At 36.6% G+C, this 24284-nt stretch overlaps 1 protein-coding gene across 6 annotated transcripts in view; it reads left to right on the forward strand.

Moving 5' to 3' along the window:
* ASAP2 (ArfGAP with SH3 domain, ankyrin repeat and PH domain 2) overlaps positions 1-24284 on the forward strand; it is an 86152-nt gene that overhangs the window by 5557 nt on the left and 56311 nt on the right. For all 6 annotated transcript variants that reach the window (XM_015620883.3, XM_015620884.3, XM_015620888.3 and 3 more), the window contains exons 2-3: positions 14148-14220; positions 18110-18255. In XM_015620883.3, the coding sequence (XP_015476369.1) occupies positions 14148-14220; positions 18110-18255 (219 nt within the window). The remainder of the gene's footprint in view (positions 1-14147; positions 14221-18109; positions 18256-24284) is intronic.

A 24284-nucleotide genomic window follows, 5' to 3' on the forward strand; every position in this document is an offset into this window, starting at 1 on the left:
CTGTCCACTTTAGTGCACATGGTGATAAACCTACCTCACATTACCACATGCTCCCATTCCTCCTAGGAGGATGAATTAAAAATAGAGATTTATAAAGAAAGATATAAATATTTCTGAAGTATTTTACTAATTGGGGGTTTTGTGTTTTGAATTTTCCATAATGTTGCTATATTTTTTAGAACTGTCTTATCTGAATCTAGTGTACTTCACGCTGATGCTAGAAGAGGGTAATGTAGAAAGTTGCTGCTTCTGCTTAGGTTTAACCCACCTTCCCTTCCTCTTCTTATCTTCATGTTGTTCTCTGTATACCATAATATGCAGCAATGTTAGGTAAAGGTAAAGCCTTTATTCTCAAAGGCATTGCAAAGTCACAGTACAAAAGCCTAATCCCTGCTCCAGAGTTCTTACAGTCCATATGTTGAGTGGATCTGATTGATGAATACAGTTGAAAAAATGCAAGAAAACATAGTGCACCTGACTAGTGTATAATGTTAGTAGCTAAACCACTGTGAAGTGCTTTCTTTTTATTTATATGCATTGAAGTAGTGGCTATTAAACACTTAGTTCAACTCTTAAATTTATTATTTTTTTATAATTTCCACCTTCCATATGTGTGAGTACATGTATGCATTACATACAGTCATTCCCTGTGTAAGTTCCAGCTCTGCACCTTCTGAGTCTCACTCTTCACAGCCCACAGGATCTGTCTGCCCCAGTTTCCCAGAAAAAACCTTTCCACTTAAAGCTCCACAAAAGTCAGGTCTAGCCTTGTTTAGGCTGACTTTTCCCTCTCTTGTCTTGTGTATCAAGCTCCTCTATGCTTTTGAAATGTTTACAATCTCCTTATCTTTCTTAATTTATTGGAACTTCTTTGCAACAGCGATTATTGGTGCTCTGTCCTACCTCTGTAGAAGTCCCTGCCTTGGCCCAGCCCTGTCCAAGGTACTGGAGCAATAGCTGGAGCTCAGGTGGGCTTCATGCTAAGATTAAATACCTCTCATGGATGGGCCAGTGACAAGAGCCTTCACTTGTTCTCAGTCCTTGCTGTCTCCAAATAAATCTTACATTCTTCATGAAGTTGCTAGAGAGGGAAGTGTGACTTCTCTCTCTTTGCCTCCTTTGGGCTGAATTCTCTGTGGATATAACTTTTCTCTAGTCTCTCAGCCTCCTTTGGGCTGAATTCCCCTGGGATCCTCCCCTGTGGAGAGTCCCACTTATCTCAGTCCTTATTATTCGAAGAAAACTCCCGGGCTCATTAGATTCTGGTTTCTCGTGTTTATTGAAGGATCCTTACAAAAACTTGGCAGGTCTATCCAGACTAGCTGCACAAGCTTAAATCACCACAGCCTGGCTCATCTCGTTCTAATGATACAAAATGGCCCCAAACCACGTGGTCTTTTCACCTTTATACCAATTTTTACCCTTTTAACTACAGACACGTGTATTGTTATTGTATCTCAACAAATAAGTTTTCTATATCTACTCACATAATTAAAAGTGTGACTTACTCTAAACCAATCATTTTTTGTACTTCTAAAAACTGCAGAAGCATGAAGAAGAAGGATTAAAAGCTACACCTTTTTTCCTCCATCTTTACTCCACGTGTGAAACCCTCTTAAAATCTATATTTTTACCTCAGTGTTAAAAGAAACATTTTTCTACTTTCTATTTAATTTCTTACAAACTCTGGCTTGCTCAGGGATATTTGGAAGCTTTTCTGTCAACATTATATATGATTGTTGTATTTTTTAAGGAATTGTATAGACAGAGAAATGTCCCTGCATTTCTAGACTCCTACATCAAGAAGTCATGTTATGGTCAGGCATCTGTCATGGCAAGCCAAGATGCTGACTTTTATCCAGAAGATGGAAGGGCTAATATGTGAATCACCGGTGTAAAGGAAGGAATCAAGTTGTGGAAACAAGTGAAGTGTTTGTTGAATAGTAGGGGCTGAATCAATTGTGTGCTAAAAGCAAAACAAAGAAATTAAAAGCAAGACATATGTCTATATCTCTATATATATATCTATACATACATCTATATTTCTAGGGAAAAACTTATTAAACTGAGAGCTGGTTAGGTTGATAGAACCAAGGAGTTCATGTGCTAAAGCCTGAACAAATATTCATTAAATATCCCGGAAAGGGGGAAAATGATGAGAAAAATATACAGACTTGAAACACCCCAAGAAGAATGTTACAAATTATCTGAGCCTGTCAGACATGTGAAGAAAAATCCAGATATTCAGAGGAAAATTTTGTATTAAAGAACCTGTGTAAAGATAAAAGACATATTTGCAAAGGTCAAGTTTCTTTAGGAGTAACAGGAGGCAGTAAAAACAAAAACACCTGTAAGCACATAGAATTGCAAGGAGAAAATGAAGACATGATATGCAGTTAGAATGTAGTAGTATTAAAAATAATGTGGGTATTGCCAAATATAAACAAGTGTTCTGCTGCAGTGTTTGAGCTAAAAGTGTGGGAGAAGGTAGAATAGATGGCAGGAATAGAGAGACAAGTAAGAAAGGCAATAAACAAAATTGTGAGTTTAAAGCACTCAGTTTGTTGGGGCTGGTTAACTTATTTCCCAGGATCCTGAAAGAACTAAGACGGTAACTAGCAAATATTTCTGCGAAATCCTCTGAAGACTAGGATGATACCTGATGTAGCACAGATGCTTAAAAAGGCAGGGATGGAGAAGAGAAATATTTACATTTAAAAAAAAAAAAATTCCAATAAATGCAGAAATGCAGACCATGAGTGTTAATTTGAGGAGAGGTGTTCTTAATCAAAGATTGCAAGGATGAGTGGCAAGCAAGTACTGGTTCCCCTCCTGCTTGCAGGAATGCTTGAAAAACACTCTAAACATGCATTTACAGCAACTACCACTGCTATTCGAGATGACAGTGCTTTCACATTTGTAGCACAGTCAAAGGTGCAAGAGGTTCACATTAGGAGAAATTGTGTGTCTCCTTGTTTACTCTTTCAGCAGTGCTGGAAGCTGCTTATGGGAAAACAGAAATACTGAGAATCAGTGGTGGTTATACCCAGGTTTCCTATAGCATTAATACCTCTCCTTTCGTCCATTTTAACTGAGACAGATTTTTTTTTTTTCTTTAACCCAGCTGGAAAATGTAGTTCTAGTTATGGGACAAGCAGAAGTTTGAAGTTTGTAACTAACTTTATTGAGGGCAAATTGAGGGCAGGGCAGGACTTTTTTTCCTTTTTTTGGTAGCCTTTTCCCCACACAGTCTCATGCTCGTTAGCACAAAGCTTAAGCTGTTCTGTATGCAAAAAGCTTACTCTATAGCTGCTCTTGGTGGAGTTAGAGACATCAGCTCAAAGAGTTTTAATATTAGAGATGAGATTTTCTGTGAATTAGGTGACCACAAGTTTCTTTCTTCTGGACTAAATCTACACTCCTTTTCTGAAGTTTACATCAATCTAGGAATTAAATGGTCAAGTAAATTTGTCTGGGAAGCAACAAAAAATGGTAACACAAGAAAGGGAAGACTCACAAAGTAATGGGCACCTGAAATGTTTAAGAGGTAACATGGAGATCAGTCAAATGTGAAGAACAAGAAAAGGAAATTTGAATTAAAAAGAAATTGAGAGATTGAAAGGGTTATCCAGAAGCAGAAGTACTGTGATGGCATATAAGGAATTGAAGGGTCAGGAATTGGGGAGAAGAATTAAGGAGGGGATAAGGAAATGCACAAAAAGTCGGAGGAAGTTCAGAGGAATTGGAATTGACAGGAACTGCAAAGGAAGGAGTGTGGAAGTGTTCCCACAGGAAGTAGGATAAAAACACAGTCCTGAGAACGTGGGGGCAGGGCTAATGTGAAAAGGATCAGTGTGTCAGGGAGGCGGGCAGGAATATAGGGAAGGGGTAGTGGGGGAGAACAGGGAATAATGGCGATCTCCTAGCTATAGCCTACTGTGTAGTTTAGGAATGGAAGAAGAGTTTTGTATGTTCCACAAATAATGTGATATAATACTAAGAATTATGCAGAATTTATGAGATAGTGTATATGTATCTCAATTTTATTTGGAAAGAGAAAATAATTTACCTTATGGGGGGAATTTATTGATGGAGGAACCGAGATACAGTATTGTAACTGAATAGGCTTTTTCTTATGAGCAATGGTGCCTTGCAGGAAATTAGTTTGGGTGCTGTGATTCAGTACTTTTCATCTCAAGTAGCAGGCTTTGTTTTCAAGTGAGTAGGTGTTGGATAGAATTTGAAAAATTTGCTTCTTTGTGTGTGTGAACTCTGCTTCACAAAAATATTTACTATGTAAGTGACATACTGCACAGTGTAGTGTATTTCTTTGGAGTATGTTCTTTAAGAGGTTGCTGTAAAAGTTAACGTGAAAGAAGCTATGATATAAATTCTAGCATCTGACTTGTTAAACCAAGAATAGAGAACTGAGAGAGAAGGCTGAAACTCTACTTCTTGTTGTCTTGGAGCAGTGTGGTGTTCAGAACCATCTGCTGTTTGTGGACCCCTCAGCTAGCCCTGATTAAAGATCAGATTATCAATGTAGTTCTAGCCTGAAATCTATAATTCTGTCTAGGCATTATGCTAAGTATGTGTGTAGATACATCAAAACAGCTGAAGTGATTAGAGCTGAACAAATTACTTTCACATTCCTAAAGCTTTGTACTGCATTTAAAAAGCACATAGGAAGGGAAAACGGTAGTGAAGGGATGTGGATGTTCTTACGGATTATTTTCTCATGTATTATGATTTCTGTTCATTGTTAGAAAGATTTCTTTCCTAGAGTATGCAATTTCAAGGAAACTTAGGCTGCATTCTAGGGAAGTCAACTCAGAAACAAATGCATTTAGTAATCATTTTAAGCCCCTTCAAACAAAAAGGATTACTGTTTTGCTATTGCAATAGGAGTACAAATTTCCTTAGCATTTGCAGACTCAGAACCCCTGTTCTATAGTCAAATGCAAAATATGCAGTATGGAGTTTTGCAAAGTACATATTTTTAATAATTTGTTTGTTTTCCATCACAGTAGGTGCATGTTAAACAACAATAGAAAAAATGCCAGCAGAGTCTGCCTACACTCTGAGCTCCATGTAGTCTAGGCGCTAATTGTGCTGATGAGAATAGCATTGAAGAAGCAATGAAGTAGTAAATCTTTTGTAAGCTGCTTGTTGTTTGGTTTCATTCATTCTTCTGCTTAGTTCACTCTCTTCTATTGCTTAAATGATCTGGATGTAGATGACAAGCTTTTCATATATGTATTTCCAGCCCAGTCTGTTCTAGGGATGGAGTGGTCATGTTTGCCACTGCCTTCCCTGTCCCCCAGACCATAGAGATGTGGCACTGGTACAAGGACACACAGTGCTTGGTTACATATAGATTCAGGTGTTTGTCTCCTGCTTTAATCAGTTGATTCAATACCTCTTTCCTATTTCATTTAAGAACAGCAGAAGTTCTGATAGGTCTGAACATGCTTCTCTGTTCTAAGTTGCTTCAACTTTAAATGCAGAAGTTCTTTGTCACATGTAACTGTTGTGTGTGAATTTACCTTCCTAGTGCTTCATTAATGATATGGGGAAGTACCATCTGTTCCATTTTATAGATACCTTCCATGACATGAACTCTCATTATTTTGGCAAAGTCCATTCTGGGGATAAAGTTTTTATTTTTGCATCAATATTATGTAAATGAGTATTGTGTAGTTACTGTTTGGTACACTAATAATTGTGTCACTTAAGATTCACTTACACTTTGAGGCAGCGGTCTCTAGTGACAGGAGTGTCTGAACTGTTAGTTTTAGTTAAACTTGAAGCTGCTGAAATTCCAGTAGAATTTAAGATCATTGCTTTCAAGATTGTAATAGTGTCCTGTGATTTCTGTGTTGAGCACCTAAAATGAATGGCAGTTCAGATGCATTAGTTCATTTAAGCATATTGATACTGAGACCATGCAGAGATTTTCAAAGGTATAGTGAATTACAGAGAAGTTGGAGTGAAATTCGCAGGCTGAAGTCTGGAAGCCACTATAGAATAGAAGTAATTTTATAATGTTTCAAGAGGAAATAAGTTTTATCATTTGATACTGGGTTTTATGTATAATAATATGCCATTAGTATTATAGGTAGAAGCTATTAATAAATTTCTGCCCTGATAATAGAGAGATGATGTCCAATGTGCTGCTTTACCTCTGATGAACCTTCTTGTGACAGCTGGTTCTGTAGGTCCCTAGGAATAGTTAGTTCATTTGAGGTGATTCGTCTTATTCTCCTGAATTGCCCCCTGGATACCTCTGCCATTCTTTGTTGTGGGAATATAGTGTTTCAGGTGTATCATAAACTAGATACAGTTTGTGTGCCTTCTATTCCCTTTCAGAATGGACCCTTGTATGTCTGCCAGAGACACCAATTTATTATTTATTTCTGCTAAGAAGCTCTCAGAGGCCTGTTAAGACTGAAGCTTGATTTTGCTGTGTTGCTGTAGACTCTTCAAGGCTATTTTCTTGTTCCTAGAATTATTGGATTTCTAAAGAAGAAAAAGTCAAAGGAGTGTTGGATGGGGAGGGATAGACCAGTTTATGACATCCAGCTGTTCTGTGCACACGCTGCAAAGGTTCTCATTTTTAGCATAGAGTAAGTACATCATACATGGGGGAAATGGAACTGTTAGTTTTTCATTGTTTTTTAGAGGTTGTAACAGGAGTGTGTGCTTGTTCAAGCAGAGGTTTAAGACTGCAAATACCAAATTAGACCACTAATATGGGAACTTTGGAGTATCTGGACAGTGTTAAGATTTGTTAATTGCTCCCATAAATAACTAAAAATTCTCTTTTCAGAAAGCTTATCACATGCAGAATAAAAGGGGCATTATGTTCTGCAAAGATTAATTTTTGTTGCCTCTAATGGTATCTAAAAAGATTTAATACTGGGGAAAAGAGTTACTGAATTAAAAAACCTGCAAAAGGAAAATCCCATCAGTCAGCTCATCATAGTGCTGTTGAATGATACAGGGTGAGGATCAGCCTCTTCCAACAGCTGGACTCCGAACAATGAATGGCTTTGGTAGATGCTGACAGCAGACAGTAATGCAAAAACGTGAAGCTAGAAAAAAGTCTCTTGGAGGGTGAGGAGCAGAGAATTTTGACATGGGTGAAGGGTTGGTAAATGTTACTCATCCATTTAAGACAATCATCACTGGAACTTTAATCCTGTTGCCTATATTACCTTATTTTACATGGTGATATATCTTAGGATGTTAGAGCATGTAATATTAGATAAATAGAGATAGATATCAAGAATTGTCTAGTGCAACTTAAAAAAATAAACAACAATTAAATATTAAATAAGGGAGTCTTATTTAAAGACCCTCTGTTTATAAATGAGCAACTGTAAAGAGTAAGTGCATCATCTATTAGATTGCTTATGAGATCTGTATTTAAAGTCCAGTCATCTTGTCTTTGAAAGCAGATATCTGCAGTGTTAGAGAAGGAAAATATATTTCCTTTTCAGCCTAAAAATTGGTTAATACAGGAGGTGAATGTGTTCTGTAGAAATAGTTGGCATAAGCTGCTTCCATTATTTCTCTAAGTATGAGATTTTATTGCACAAGAATACTTGATGCCTGATTCCCAGTTAAGTATCTGTTGCATTTCTAACTTTGTAGTAGGGAAGCCTGTGGAAATCAATTAATACACAGATAAAGTATCTGTTTATTTAATGTGAAACAGTCTCATTTAGTGACTTGTATTAATAATGTAATATTTTGTATCTCTGAACCTCTGATTTGAGTTTTCTCTTCTGATAGAAGTAGTGTGTTAGAGAATTCTGGGGTTTAGGCATCCCTTCTTTGTTTTAATAAATGCATTATACAAAGTCATCATGCTCAGCTCTGGTTTTATACACAATAGAGAGCAGTACCAAATTCTCCCATCATTTCCCTTTGCAGTAGAATTACCTTGCACTTTCAAGTATTAATTTCCCAAAGCACAGTGATACTACCTTTTTCCATCATGTATATCCTTAGCTCAAGAGTTTACTACATTCTTTTGCCAAATACACCAGTGCTTGTTTAAACAGATTGCCTTGGCATTGGGCCCACAAGAACCACAAACCCAGATGCTGGAGAAATAATGCTTTTGTGGAAAGGGACCTTTCAGGGATGACTCTGCCATAAATTCTGTCCCTTTTTTACAGGTTTGTCTCTGAATCTTCGGTCTCTTTAGCTGACAGGTCTCACAGCAAGAGCTCATTTATGCAGATTAACTGTCATAGCTACTGCAGTTTTTCACAGGCATACTCCAAGTAAAGTAATTGCCCCAAAATAAAGTTTTTTAAAAGTACTGTTGCTCTAGGATACATTCAGAAGCTACGATGCCTTGTCCTGGACTATGCCTGTAAGGGGTTTTTCCACCCTTTGTATCAGTCCCTCTGTGAATGTGCAAGGTGATCAGTGGAAGGAAACTGGAGAGGATTTAGAAAAGAAACTAATACATTGAAGGAGGAAATGACATAACAGTAGGAGAATGGAAAGAGGATTCTGGAGAGGGATAACATAATTTAGGAAGTTTTTTTACTACCCTCTAAAACAGAAGAGTGGATTGAAGCCAGCGGCATTGACAGTTCATTTCTAATGGAAAAATAACAAACTGAGACAGAATGTCTGTGGATATCTCTAATCTTTTGAATCAGCAAGGATTAATTACAGCAAATATCAGATTGCCTGTAAAGATATACCTGAAAAGTCAAACTATTGTGCTTCCTGGATACAAGTATAAAAAACTTTGTGTTGTTAATTTTTAAACAAGACAGTCCAGTGAGGCACAAGAGCCTTGTCTTGGTTCTGCTGTCTCTACAATAACTACTTGATTGCCTCTCTTTTCCTTAACTGACCAAGTTTCTTCCTGTGCCCTTTTGTTTTTGGGAAGGGTGTTCCTATATGTGTTCAGCATCTGCAGCAGCCTCTGGCATTATTACTTATTCTGAAATACTGGAATGGATGAAGTGCAGGATTTATGACTGTTGAGTAGCCTGATGTTTTAAATTAAAAATCAGCAATTTTAAAAATTTAAAATTTAAAATTTAGCAATTAAAGCAAATAGCTAAAATTACGAGTGAGATTTGATTTTGTTTTAAAGAAATAATATTAAGATAACAGTGTATAGTAGATCAAATATCAGTGTGTTAATATTTTTTTGTGTATTTGTCAGTTAGATGTTCAATATAGGGAAGAACACATAGGTTTCTGGCTCCAGGATAATTTTTCAAATGACATGAGGATTTATTTCCCAAAATTTTGTTACTGCTTTAGCAGTACTTCCAAGCATTTGTTGTTGTTGTTCCAATGGACTATTTATTTTAAAAAAAGGTAACTTTGAGACTTTCCTCAAACTCAGATCCAGTTCTATAAATACTTTCAGCAAAACCCCATCCAAATAGCTGAAAATGTGAAATAGTTACTTTTATGCTTTCCAAAAGGAAGTGTAAAAGTGGGTAAGAAGGAAGGAATGTGTTAGAGGTTTTGAACTGTTTTAAATGCAAAATAAATTAAAGGTGATGGCCAACTCCTTCCTCTTCTCCGTCACTACTTCCGATGGTATGCTGTCAGGTTTAGTTTTTTTATTTCCCTTGTCTGGAATGAGAGAATTTGAGCTGCTTGTTTCTTTTGAGAATAGCCCTATGTACTGTTTATGGTTGACAGTATCTCAGTCTTTTGTTTTTAAACTCATTACTGGAAACTGGGAGATTATCCTGGGGAAGGATGTGTACGTGCTTTTCCTTGCTTGCTGCCCTGAACATCTGCTGTTGGCCGCTCCTGATAGAGGATATCAGGTTAAATGTAGTGTTGATCTGATCCAGTATGGCTGTTTTTCTATTTCTTCACAGATAATTAATTATTTTCTTGGCCACAAAGAAAAAAGACACTGGTGTGAGGACACTTGTATAAGATAAAGACCCAGACTTCTGCCATAAGTTTGGCACAAAAGATGTTTCATGAACCACTAGAGCCTGGGGACTCTTCACTTATGCTGCTACTGCCCTGGTTTTCCCCATACCCTTTGGCTCTGTTAAAGGTGCCAAAATCATCTCTGGGATGTTCAGTTTCTGAATTTCTGTCTTCCTGCTTTTTTTCCTCCCTCAGTTAAATATGCTAATAATAGAACTGTTTGTTTCTCCTCTTTCCACTGAAAAGAGCAAAAAATACATTCATCTTTTCTGCCAACCATCTAAATTGCACAGATCTATTTAGACAATATAGATTTGGGGATTGGTGCTAATCTTTTTCTTTTCTGTTTTCTTCTTGGGGGGAAGGAGTGCAACTAAATGTTTGAAAATTGTATATCCTGGTGGGCTTAAATCTTTCTATGCAATGTGAAACAAACTTAAATATGAAACAGAAATTATTATTATTAGTTTTATTATTATTATTGTTATTATTATTAGTAGTAGTAGTAGTAGTGAGACACACAGAGTAGAATGCAGAATAACATTTCAGGATGTTTCAGTAATTTCAGACTGATTTCTTCCTGGTAAGATAGCTTTAGTTCAAATTAGTTGACACATTTTACTGTTCGAAGTAGAAACCTTTGAAGCAATGAAAATTGAAATTGGTCTTTGGCAAGTGAAACTTGACATTGTTCCCACATGTGGAAGAAAGCTTTGCTACTTATCACTGGTAGCTTGAATCCTCTGTCTTGTGTTCCTTTAAAAATCTACACTTGATTTTGATATGCTTGTTTCCTTCCCTAGTATACTTCTGACTAGTAATTTACCTTAAAAATGCTTTCATCATATTGCCATCAGAAATCACACAAAATTAAATGAAAAGAAGACATAAATAGTGTATTTGGAAGAAAAGATTGCACAGACAAGGACACATTCAAGAGGGTCACATTTGAGTTTCTGTTTCAGTTCATGTGCAAAACACCACTTCCGCAATAATGTGACTTCTTATGTACTGCAGAGAATTTGGTTGGGTTATTTCTTCCCTTAAGTCAAAGCTTTATTTACTGTTTTTGACAGTAGAGAAGTCTGAGTGCTCATCAGTAGCTGAATGCGACTATGAAAATTATTTATGTGAACTCAGACTCAGTTGTGCTGAAACAGGTGCTAAAATAAGCAGCCTTACAATACAATTTTTTGAGGCAAAACTAGAAACATTATATGAAAGGACAAAATTATCCCATCATGTGAAATAAATAGTAATTTTTCTCCTTGTTCAGGAGTTTACTGGGCATTTTAAATGAATAAAAATAAATGCTAGTATATGCAACATCTGAAGCCATTTTAAAATTCCCTGCTTCTAAAACTACTGAGAATGCACCAAGAAGTTGAATTAGGGTGCATTTTGGTGCATGTGTGTGCACTGGTACAGTATGTGCATGTTTATGAAACAAACACAAGCTTAGAAATGTGAACTGTAATGAAACTATAGCTGGATTTAAACTGATTTCCCAGTGCTAGTAATACTGAGACAAAGAAAAGGACAAAGAAATATGAAGAACAACACTAAAGACAAAGAGCTGACATTTTCAAGTTTTATCCTGAAATGATTCCTTTGAAACACTAGATGTGAATAAACACCAATATTGTTTAATTAAACAAAGGCAAGTCGTCCTCTCTATTTTTTGGTCTGTAAGCAAGACTGAAATACAGTATTAAAGATTCAAAGCTTTTCAGTATTTTGCCCATTAATTGTAGGCACACATAGGCACTCTTAAATGTCACACGCTGTGAGGAGATTGAGCCAATGAAGGGAGGAATAGACAAAACCTCCTAAGTGGAAGTGCAGTTTTCTTACCACAGTTGGAAACATTGTAATTGCATTTCATAAATGTATCCAGACCCCTCTTCAAATGACTAGATATTTGTTATTCTTTGTTTTCTGTTTAGGGAGCTTTCCAGAACTGATTTTTCCCCCGATTTCCAGTTTGTTAAGGTTCAGGTACATCTTTGCAGTGACACAGCTGAAAAGGCAGGAAGAGGATGAAGAGAGGATCCAAGAAAGCCTGACCTGTACAGGTCACACATTAAGGTTTTAGGTTTTGCTTGTTGTGTTGTCCTTGGTGCTGTCAGTGGGGTATTTCCCCCATTATCCTTTGCTTTGAATTTTTATGTGGACCAGCTGTCTGACAGGGTTGATGCTTGAGTTGTCACTGGTGTATTTGGGGCATTAGCTGCCATTTCTGTTGGACTCTGGTTATGCTGTGCCTTGTGGGGTTGTTCCTCTGCTGCCTGATCCTGGTGAAAGTGGAGGTTGTTTGAGAGATGTTTCAAACCAAAATGATGACTTTTGTTGAGGAAGAGGATTTGAGGTTTTTTCCTTACTGGGAGTTTGTGCTTTCTGACTGAGGCAGTCTTGGGCCAGAGGATTTCATGAATCCATAGATCTGTCAGGATCCCTGAGCACAGTAATATAAATTGGTCCTATGCATTTATCTTTCCAACTTTTCTCTTCCCTAAGAATAATCTCCCCCAAACTGAGGTGCAGAGATTTAATATTTTCTCAGCCGCACACACAAGTCTAAGGCTTAGCAGAGAATTGAATTTGTAAACTTTAAGTCTCTGTCTGTCAGCCTTCTCTTTGGACTGTTGCTCATACTGCTTGGAGACATTCCTTTCACTTGGACTCCAAGAGGGTGGTTGCCCTTTGATGCAGTCATCAATGAAATGATTTCTCTGTAGTCAGCTTATTTGAGGGTGCTTTTCTGAGATTATTTTTAGAAATCACCAAATATACAATGAGGGAATTCACTTCTTGTATTTCCATCCAAACAGGTGACTAATCTAACTTTAGAGATCACACTAGATACAGATTTGTTGTAGTAGATGTAATTCAAATTGCTGAAGAGGGTGAACAGATCTGGCATGGCTTTTATGGGCTTGCTTAGATTGTTTTATTTTCCCCTTCCTCTGTACTTCAGAATTCAAAGTGAAAAGGCCTCTGCACTTTCTGCTAATAAGTTTCAGATGTGAACTATAAAGATGCTGGAAGTAAAACCTCCAATGGATATAGCAGTACCATGATGCTGTAACCATTAATGTTAAGGCACTGTCTAAATTGGTGGGATTCCATGGAATGCAGTGAAGATTTTTTTTTTTAGCTATTTGTGGTCCAAGTAGATTCAGTCCAATAGATTCTGATTCCCAGAATCAAGGAGCTTAATATTTCCTTTTGCATTCACTGTGTTAAAATAATTGGATAGACTGCTAGGGGCTGACTTTTCTGCATTGTGTCTCTTACACAAATGATTAGTAATAAAACAATGGTAGGTCAGATGTGTAGCTGCTGCAGTTCATTGAAATGTTTTGAATGAAAACTGGAATTAATTTGGTGAGTTTTCTTTGCTTTGTCACGTATCATGCTAAACAGCTCCTGGCATAATACAATTTGTATTGTTCAGTATTATTCTTCAGTGGGGTCTAAAGATACCACCATCTCTGGAACATATATTTTTTCAAGTTTCACAACTTTTTGTAATTAATTTGTATAACCATAATTCTGCTTTTCTCTCCTCAAACAATTCTACATTTTTGAGTCTGTTCATATTTCACTTCAGTAAGCAAAACAGTTGTCTGCTTTTACTTCTTTCTTTGAAATAAATTGATTATAAGTGCTTGAGCATTCTGGGCAAGATTTAAACTTGAATTTTATATAATGTTGGGGAAAGCTTAGCCTAGTGTTAAACTGTGTGAAAGATATTTGAGAGATATACAATTTACTTTCCTAAGCACAGCAGTTAGAAAGTTCATATAGTTGAGAATGCAATTAACTAAATTATCCAGGAAAACTGAAATTAAATTCCATTTTCAATATTCTGCCTAAGGAAGTGATATTGCTCAGTTCTTCAGCAATGTCAGAACATATAATGGGTGAAAACTGTTTTAAGCTTCTTAATGATTCAGCATGGAAAGACAATACTGTGTAAATAGTTTCCTGCTAAGTTTACATGATGCTGGTCACTAGCCAAAGATGGAGGAGGTGTTTTTTTGGGTAAGGGGACATAATAGGTTGTATGGATGGGGTGGAAACAAATGACAAGTAATTTATTAATTATGGAAATGAGTTAACTATGTAAATAGTTGTAACTACAGCAGGTTTCCAGGGCAGAAATTTGTCAAAGCACAAATGCAGTATTACATTTTCTCCTTTTTTAGGCTTTGGATGTTGACCGAACTGTTCTCTATAAAATGAAGAAATCTGTCAAAGCCATAAACTTGTCTGGTCTGGGTAAGTACATAATTCCTGTTAGTTTCTATTGGTAAAATTGAAAGATTTAAGCAGTCAGATGTCATACTGAATCAGAAAGAGTTATATGGGTAACTAAGAAGAGAAATATGTACATTTTAAATGGCAATCTTGAATGAGCTGTTTGGTGATGAACTCAGTAAGGATAAGATGTTGTGGGGTAGCTAAACTTCTCCTGCTGCTATACTGCTGCTGAAGTGGTGAAGCTCTCCTCTTTCTGCTGGGAGTGGGCTACCTGTTCCATCTGTCATGCCTACTGCTTGGCAGATCCCTAGATGAGTTTTTAAGCTTGTATAAAGCTGCATGTGCAGTGAGATCAACTTAATTGGGATTAGAGGAGCACCTGAAGTGGTAGGGCCATGTGTATCTTCAAGAGATGGGGTGGGGGTGGGGATGTGGGGGTGGGGGTGAAATTACTCTTCAGCAGCAGTAAGAAGCTACATTGGCCCTACTGCTTTGTGAAACCTTAGTCTCCCTGATGGCTTCCACTTATGCATGTTGAGAATTTCATGACAAGAGGGAGCTGATGAAACTTTCTATTGTCTTGATGTAAAAAATCAGATATTCTTCTTATGGTGCTGTATAAAATACAAAGAACTATTGCTGCATGCATTTTCAAATGTGTGCCAGTCTCTTAAGAGTTGTGTATGTTTTTCTTCTTTGAAAAAAATAACTGAAGCTTTTTTGTGAGTAAGAAACAGCATTTGTTTTTGTGGATAAGAAATGATGTTTGGTTGGCTTTTGTTCTCATTGTGCAGTTCATAGCAATTAGGGTTTAGCAAATCCTATATTAAATGCAAAATAGATAGGCCTGTCAACCTTGGAGAGCCACCAATATCTGACAGAACTTGTGGCCATGTTGGTATTCAGACAAGGTTAGAACAAGAGCTGCTGTTGTGGTATAATTAATCTCTGCTAATTGAAAGGAAGTTCCTTGTCAAATGTAACTAAGATGTTATCTTTGGATTGTGGAGGGTCCAGTTTAAGATTCATCAGGAGCTGTTTCATAGATTTGGCATCCTTTCTTATTTTTCTTATTTGGCTGGGTGTTTTTGGCTGTTGAGTTTTTTAAAAAAATTATTCTTAAGTGCTAGACTATGCCTTCTAATCAGAGAACTTGTTAAATCAGTACCTTGCCCACGTTTTAAATTTGTGCTGCCCACCCAATCTTGACAAGACAGGTTTGGAGGCATTTATCTTCTATCAGTAGTAACATCACTAACCAAGCCACTTGTCAGCCCCTGTGGTTTCTTTTGACAAAACAAACTCCATGGTCCTACACTCAGAAGAGCACAGTAACTGGATTTTTAGTACAGATTCCCTAAATAGTTAATATACATGTTTTATCTTTTTTAATGTGAGAGTTTACAAATGTTATTAAGGATTACATAGTGACTCCCAATTTGTACATAGCTTGGCTTCTTACTTAAAGAAAGCCTCTAAACCCTCAAAACTAGATCAAGTTTCTGGTTTTGATAGATTTCATACCTTTTGTTTGTGGAGAAACTTTAAAAATTTGTCAGGAAAACACTATAGGACAGGAAGAGTATTTTGGATGGTTCCATGTGAAAAGTAGAAGCACTTGGGGAGTACCAGCCCAGTTAATAGTACTGCTGTAATAAACTACCCCAGGCATTCTGGGCAATGTCTCAGAGTCCAGAAGAACAGTCCTTAGGATTCTGGGGAATAGAAGACTCCCAGGGATGCCATGTGGAATGGGTGCTGTGCTTGTTTCCTAAAGTAAAAAGTCAGCATGGCTCAGCTACTGGCTGCACATTTAACCATAACACTTAATGGTAGCAGCCTTTTCACCTTGCTTTCATGCAGGGGCAGCTTTCTCTTTTTGCTGTAGGAATGGTGGCCTGACCTCTTCTCTCATCTGGGTTCACATAAACTAAGCTGGATTCAGGAAGCAGCAAGAAGGCAGAAAGCAGTGTGGAAATAATTCACCTTACTGGGTAGCTGTGAGATCTAAAGGAGCCATGACCTGCCACATCCTCATTTTTGCTGTCTGTGCCAGTTTATTGAAAGCTTGTTCAGGTGTATATATGTCACACAATAGGATTTGTTTAACATCCTTCATTCTACAGCAAAAATTTTGGTAAGTGCTCAGCCCTTGCTGTTGGTGCTGAGGAAAATAAGTAACTTTCAGTGCTAGTACTCAGTTTTTAAATTTAATAGCTACCTGCAAGCTATTTGTCACAGGTTGCAAATTTAAATCCTCAAGTTAAAGACTTGTAGAATTAATGCTGTTTGTGTAATTTCCGTTCTTCTTGTACATTATGTCAGCCATTAATTACATGGTGTTATACCACTGCTGCAAAGGGTTTTAATTTCATATATTGGAAATTAGAGAAAATTTGTAGCTATTTGAGAAACAAAGTTCCTAAATGGCTGTCCAGATAGGACACATGAACAGACAGACTTGTTTTTAATCTGAAACATGGTAAGTTTATTGAGCTTTGTATATTTATTAAGTTTATATATTATATATAAATGTATAATTGTATACTAATGCACTGAAATTTGGGAAAGGACATTGTATCAAAAATTCTTTGTACATTTGTGTTAATGTGTATAAATGGGCTTGAAATGAAACTGAATCATTGTTTGTTTGAACAGATTAATCCTCTCAAAATAATCTTCAGGATTTATGCTAGTTTCATGTAATGACCAAGACAGTCTTTATCCTTATTAATGCATAATTTTTTTTTTCTAGGGTACAGTGTTTTTTTTCCTTTGAAGCTTTAGAAATTGTCTACAGTTAGAATAAGAAATAGGCAATGTTAATTTTCTTAGGTGTCAACTTGGTGTACTTTGTCCAACATGCTCAAGCTTGATGTGGTCACTTATCTTTGGTTCAGAAAAACTTTGTTTCTTTTATTCTATACTATTAGGAATACTATTATTTATACAGGGCAAATTGACTTTTGACAAAGGGGCTTTTTATGCCTGTCTATATAGGCAAGTAACCTGGCAACATAGGAGTAAATCACTTGGGCAAAGTAGATAAGAGAGAAGCCTCTCAGAATTCCTTTATATCTGAATCAGGGGAATTTATTTTATGCTTAGATTTTCTCTCATGCCCTGGGCTGAATAACCCCTCAACATGTGCAACTCAAAGCTTTCTGAACACTGATGTTAGGTGTGTGCTGGATGAATTGTCCTGGTGTAGCCCAGGACCACTGGATGATTTCTAGGTCAGAGCTTCTGATTTTGTTTTCTCACAAAGGAATCTGGCTGTGATGAACCAGAACTGCTTTCAGAACTGAACTGGCTGGTGGTAAATGCAGATTGCTAGGATTTGCTTCAGATTCCCACTGCGCCCCTGAATCAGAGAACTAACGTAGATAAGATTTTGTCCTCCTCTGTAATGTGGTTTATAGTCCTTTTCCCTAGGGTGACTGAAGAGTATTTGATCTATTGCCTTCTGCTGTAGAGATCCAAGACTGCCAGCATGCTTTAGCTCCTCTCTTTGTTTTTCAGCACACAGTAAAATATAATAGCACACAGTTAAAACAAGCAAGTGTTGGTAAAAGACTAGAATCTGGAAGTTCATTATAGGAGTTGGGACTTTTTGTGAGGTCTCTGCTATGGTGCAGAAATATTATGGGTTTTTCTAGAGTGTCAGATGTTTCTTTTGTTTTGGCGCATTGTCATTTGCAAGGGTACACACAAACTGGAATTAGTGATATATGTCATACTTCTGGCATATCAGTGTTAAAGTGTAAATAGTGACTGGTTTTTATATCAAGTAAACATTTTTAGCAATAACTCTGGAAAGTTTTTTTTTAAAAAAGAAAACGCTCAATTGTTATTTCAATAACCTTTTATCTACTGATGATATCTTCATGTTTTGCTCTTTTTGAAGCTCACGTGGAAAATGAAGAACAGTATACACAAGCACTGGAGAAGTTTGGTGGCAACTGTGTTTGCAGGGATGACCCAGATTTGGGAACAGCGTTTTTAAAATTTTCTGTGTTTACAAAGGAATTAACTGCACTCTTCAAAAATTTGGTAAGAATTACTTTAAAAAAAAGTTAAAATTTTAAAAAAAAAGGCTGTATTTTAGAATTATAACAGCTCTTCATACTGAAGACAATTTGTGTTTTAACAATCACTGTTCTTAAAAAATTCTCAGCTTATGAAAATATCTTGTGTCCTAGGCTTTTCCCCTTGCAGAAGTCAAAACAACCCAAACCAAAGAAACCAGAAAAGAAACCACCACAAAACAAAAGCACAAACCCCCCTCCTCCAACATGTCTCACACCTAAAAGCTTCCCACAATTAAGTAGTTATGTATTATAAACCACACATCTCAATTTGCTTTAAAATTTTGAAACCAGCAAAACTCAACTTGATTTACTGTGTGATCACGATGTTTTACTTGACTTTTTACCACTTTCCATTTGTATTTGTAAAGGGATATTTTAGTGGCCCTAGAAAAGTGTGCTTTTGCTTCTCAGGGAAGTGAGTCAGGGACACGAAATCAAGCAAAATGTTAAAACAACAATAGACTCCATTGGGGACCAATCCTACAGCTGAAGCCAGTAAGTCTTAAAAGCCTCTTTGGTGAGCCAAATGGGCTGGAGCCAAATGGAAGAACAGAATTTTTAATTGCAAATGGAGAATTTTCAGCCTCAATTTCACATTAATCAGAGGGTGTAAAAAGGGCAGACTGATTACATTCTACGAGCTAGAGCTTTCCCATGTCTTTAATACCAAATTTACTTGAGTTCACAGAACCCTTATACCAGGGGCTAGGAAGGGGAAATGACCCAGATTCCCAGGAGCATTTAAAAGTCTGTGTCCACTGAAATCAATGGCATGGAGACACATCAAATGCTTTTGTGAGTCTAGACCAAATGTCTGTAGTTTGCAGCCAGCTGGTCATAATCACTTCTTGGGGGAATGTTTCCAGCTGATGGGATTTAGGGCAGTTTCATTCACTCTCTGATGCTGTCCTCTCTTTTTACCCAATCATGATATTGATGAAAACAGCCACAAATATATTTATCAACAGTGAAATGTATTTTGTATTGATTATATGGATTTGAACTTCTCTGGATGTACAAATATTATCTGAGATTATGTATCAGAAGAGGCATCCTGTTTCAGTGTGAGTCAGTTATCCCAAGTCTCTCATACAGAGGCAGACAGCTCTTAGGGAAAGGAAAATGGAGTGGGTCTTCTAATTGATACCTTCTGTTGACTAAAACCCCCTCTCTATCGTATATTAATTGCAGTATGATGAATTCATTAGGCAAATGGATCTGGGAAATGTGATGTTAAGGTGGTTTTAAGAAGCCATCTGCTAAATGCTACACCCCCTCCCCAGAAAAATCTTTTAATGTATTACATTTCAGGAATACTTCTGAAAGCTAGAAGGTGTTGCTTTTTTACCAAAAATCTTAGCTATTTCTTCTCTTAAAACCAGAAACTACTATCTTTGCAAAATATTTCTGACAAGAATAACTTTTCTTTGACACTTTGGAAAGGAAAACCACCAAAATAATTATCTATGGGAAGCTGGAATGCCTGTTTTTATTACCTTTTGTTATCTATCTGAGTATTTTGTGTGTCTTCTTCAAGGAATGTTTGTAGTTCTTTTTGCAGTGAATTGGTGTTTTTTTTTAGTAGCAGCTATGTTCTTTTGCTTCAGTTTGTGTGTGTAAGAAGAGGATATATCATAAGAGAGTAGCTAAGTCTGTAGTTTTTCTCAGTTTGTGGTTCTAATTTTCTCTATTTTTGAAGGGAAGAGTAATTTTGCCTAGGCATGAATATATTTATTTTTTTTTAGTATTGCAATAGCATAGGCACATTCTCTCTTTAATACTGTCTGGTGAAGAGCAAATCTCTCTAAGTGCCGCTCCTTCTTAATATGTCTCATATTGTTGAGGTTTGAAGCTTTTTGTTTTTTTCCTGACTAGCAAAGGAAACCTAATCATGCTTGAATTTACTGTCTCAATAGGAAAATAGTTTCCTCCAGAAAGAAATACATATGAAAAAAAGGTGTGAACTTCATAATTGCTTACAAATGCCATATTTATGAAAAAGAAATCTAGAATAATGAAAAACTGTAGCTTTATATAGCTTTGCCTATTAAAAATCCCATTAGAATAAATTTTTTGTAACTGGTCATTTTGAAAATCGGTTCATGAATTCAATGTTTGAGGTCTAGTTTTCTAAAAGGTTAAAAGGATATTGACCAGTATAAAAAGTTCTGTACAATAAATGGAAATAATTTGGGGTATAATTTGTTATAGTCATAGCCATATGTGCATTCTCACAATGAGGTGACATATCCAACTCTGAATGCTTTCAACATGTTGACATTAAAAACATGCCTCTCCTCTGGTGTTTCCTTATAGCACTCCACAGTTTGGTTTGTAAGTATTTTCATCAAAAATGTAGCCAAGGCCACACAACCTTCTGCTGTTGAAAAGACATTCAGAAAGGTACTCTTTAAATATATCTGTCTCTGGAGTTTCACAGGGTGCTGAATTTCCACAGAAGATTTAAACTGAAGTGGATGGGGAATGTGCAAGCAAGTGAGAGGACATGTTCAGACTGGAACAGATTTCAAAGCTATTAACACTGGCAAAGCTTTAGGGCTACTGTCAAGTTTTGCTTTGTCATATATTTTACTTTCTTTTCTAGAAGCTGATGTGTTTTGTCAGCTCTTGGCCTGGGTGGCATTTAGAACTGTAGTTCTGAAGTGCTTCTGCACAAAGATTTTCCTTAAACTTGTCCTTCGTAAGGTAGAGGAGAGCCATTATAAATTTGTTCTGCTTTAACTGGAGTTTCAGGTGCTTGTTTTCCCTAATAATTTTAAAAGTTTCCCAAAAGACCTTGAAGTTTTTATCACCTTATCAAGGCATCAATGTTTTAAAGTATTTCAATAACAGCTGAAGTGTTTTTGTTTTTAATCCTAAATCTGTATACTATTCAAGTTGAAGTTTAGGTCTTGAGGTTTTTATAAGTTTACGAAGCTGCTTTTATGTGTGCCCTTTCAAATAGTGCATAAAATTAAAAAAAAAAAAAAATCCCAAATTTTGTAGTTTTTCTTCATTTTTGAAGTGATTCATAATTGCATCTTCAAGAAATGATATTTACTGTGTACAAGATCCTTGTAACCACTCAATTTAGCCATTCTACCCCAGTTTGCCTTATTTGGATCACTTTCTGATATATACTGTGCAATTATTTTATTTTGCCAAAGCTCTGGTATCAACTTAAAATTTTTCTTCACCTTCTATTTTTTAAGATTGAACAATCAGTTTGTCTTTTTGGTAGTGAAAAATGTGAAAGTACTAGAGGCTGCTCTCAGAGGTAACATGCTACATTTTGTGGCAAGCACAATATTGCTTGCTGATGGCAGCCTTGTTATGAATTCCTAATAGAATTGGACCAGAATCGGAATTGGACCTAAAAGAATTGGACTCTAGAATCCTCCTAGAGTAGGAGAAGCACCCAGGTAGGTTAGGTCAGTATGGCACTTGCTTGCAGCATTAATTACTCTGTATTCTTAAGTATAGCGCCAAGGGATAAAGGTATGAGTGTTAACATGAAAAATGCTTGGACAAGGAAAGGCTCATTGCAATATGTTTGCAAGTTAAATATTTTCTCCTTTAAATCCTATTAAATTGCTACACTGAGAAGAAATAAACTCTAGTTGGGCATCTTTGTCAAGATGAACCCTTGAAAAGGATTTGATCTGTGAAGATGAAATAGCTACTTAAAAAATACCATTTTCTCTATTTGTTGTTTTACCTACTCTTGTCCTTTTCTTTTCATTTATGTAAATTTAAAGCTAATGAAATAGGCTGGATTGAGAGGAGTAGACCTGATATTTCCACTCTGTGGAAAGCTGGGAGTAAGAGATTCTATTTTCTATTAATAATCCTTGGATTTTTAGTAAGGAAAAATGGAAGAACAGCAATGATATTTTTCTGATCATAAGTTCTTGCTTTACTTGCTTTTTTAAATGTAAGAAGAAAGAAAATTTGCTTAACTGTAAAAGGTAATAACAAAACGGAAAAAAATATTTTTCTGTATTATATAATGAACTTGAAAAATTTATGCCCAGAATTTTCTTTGTTTAGACCAAGGTTTTAAAAAACAATGTTTGATGCCTGAACCTTCACAAACATATTTTCACCTAGAAGGACTCTCTTAAGTCCATGAAAAAAGCTCCACAGGTATACATATTTGAGTTTAGAGTATTGTATATGGAGCTTAATGATTTAAGCTGTGAACTTTCTGATTTTCACCAGTACACTTGATGAAAATTGGCTAACAGTGAGAATTAAAAAATAAAGAGTACTATTTGATCTATGCTTGTAGAGATACAAACCAAGATGTAATAATTCCTCCTTAGCAGCTCCACCTGGAATCTAATCTTTATTTTTTTGCCAGAGGGTATTGATCCAACTGGAGGAAATTAAGAAGACAGTAATAAAACATGATTAGGGCTTCAGTAGGTAGGTTTTTGAAGAAAGTTTAGAAGAATTTTAAATGTGTGGTTTGCTTCACAGATAACTCTGATTGTGGAGGAGGAAAATAATAAATTGCATATAAATGGGATCTCACTCTGAAAATATTAGGTGAAGTGTCCCAGAGAAAGTGACAGAAGCCTACCACTTAGGTCTTTCAACCTTGGTTAGGAAATGTGCACTCTGGAATTCTCCACTGGTAAGGAAGAAGGGCTAGAATGACTGCAAGTCTCTTCCTTCCTTTGCTTTTACAATTCTTCATTTTATGCTTTTCAGATTTCCCGTGAAATACTTCCTAATAGAGCATTCCCAGTTTGTAGTTTGCATATTGGTGCTATAACAAGGCTGATTCTAAGTAGTCCATGGTGGCAACACTTGGTATCTTGTGTAAAGGCATTTTTCTAGGCAGCTGTGCCAGCAGCTCCATGTGGACACTTAGTAGTGCTCAGCTCCTGTTCTGCTTCCCTGTGACATAATGGGTGATGAGGGATGTCCCAGCTCAGTCACACCTGTGCTGCAGGGGGAAGGGGGTGAGGTCAGAGGATGGGCAGCATTGTGTCCCTGTGTGTGAGGGGAAGGCACAGTGCAAAGATGGAAGTTTGTGCTGCCAATCTTTGTTACATGTTTTTCTGAAGTCTAGGTGGTAGATGCTAAACTTTAAAGCTCAGACAAACAATGTCTCATCTGTAGTGGATGTTCTGATTTCCACTCTCTTCCTGCAATGTTGATTGGCCTTGTCCTACTAACGCTCAAGTCACTAGGAAAATTATTGGAAACTATTAAATCCAATAGGACTTGTAATAAAAAAGAGAGAATAACTTAAACAATGTTCTGTCAGCGGGCTGTACAGCCATCACTTGTGTACACCCAAGCTCATTGATGGTTGAGAAGCCCACAGCCAAGTACAGAGACTGCATCTAAAGTTTAGTAATGGCAGTAGGAGACATATCATACTGCTCAACTGCCTGAACTTTAGTTTAAACTGAAAAAAGTTTTAAGTTCTGCATGTTAAGAAAAGTTTTTAACTTCTGAAGTATACTGAAAAGGCTTTATTTCCTTTTTGCTTGGATTTAACAAACAAAACTTACAGAAGTACTGCAGGCACCTGTATCCAAAGCTCTTTTGGAGAAGAGCTGTACTTTAAAGTAATCAGGAGGGCTGGCAAACAGCAAATTTAAATGTTTAGCCATAGGCCCTTAAACCTCTTGAACATCTTTCCCCTTTACAAATCCTGGTTTGCTTATTGTCTGTACCAGCACTTCTGGTAGCTATGTGTTTTGTTTATATGTTATCTCCCCTGCCGTTTCTTCTTCTCTGAGCCTTCTCCAGCTTAAGAAGTTTTAATTCTTTACCCTGTCATCTTGTTGGAAACTGTCAGAGAAAAACTGCAAGTGCCAAAGCAGCAATATTGGAAGTGGAAACAAGGTCAACTATTTTTTTCCTTTTTTTTTTTTTTTTAAATGAATGGAATTTGCTAGTGTTTCTCTGAGACAGGATGACTTCAATTTCTGTGAAGCTTTTTTGCACTTTTGTGTATTTTACAACATAAAG

The sequence above is a fragment of the Parus major genome, chromosome 3 (genome assembly GCF_001522545.3).
Source record: "Parus major isolate Abel chromosome 3, Parus_major1.1, whole genome shotgun sequence".
Classification (NCBI taxonomy): Eukaryota; Metazoa; Chordata; class Aves; order Passeriformes; family Paridae; genus Parus; species Parus major.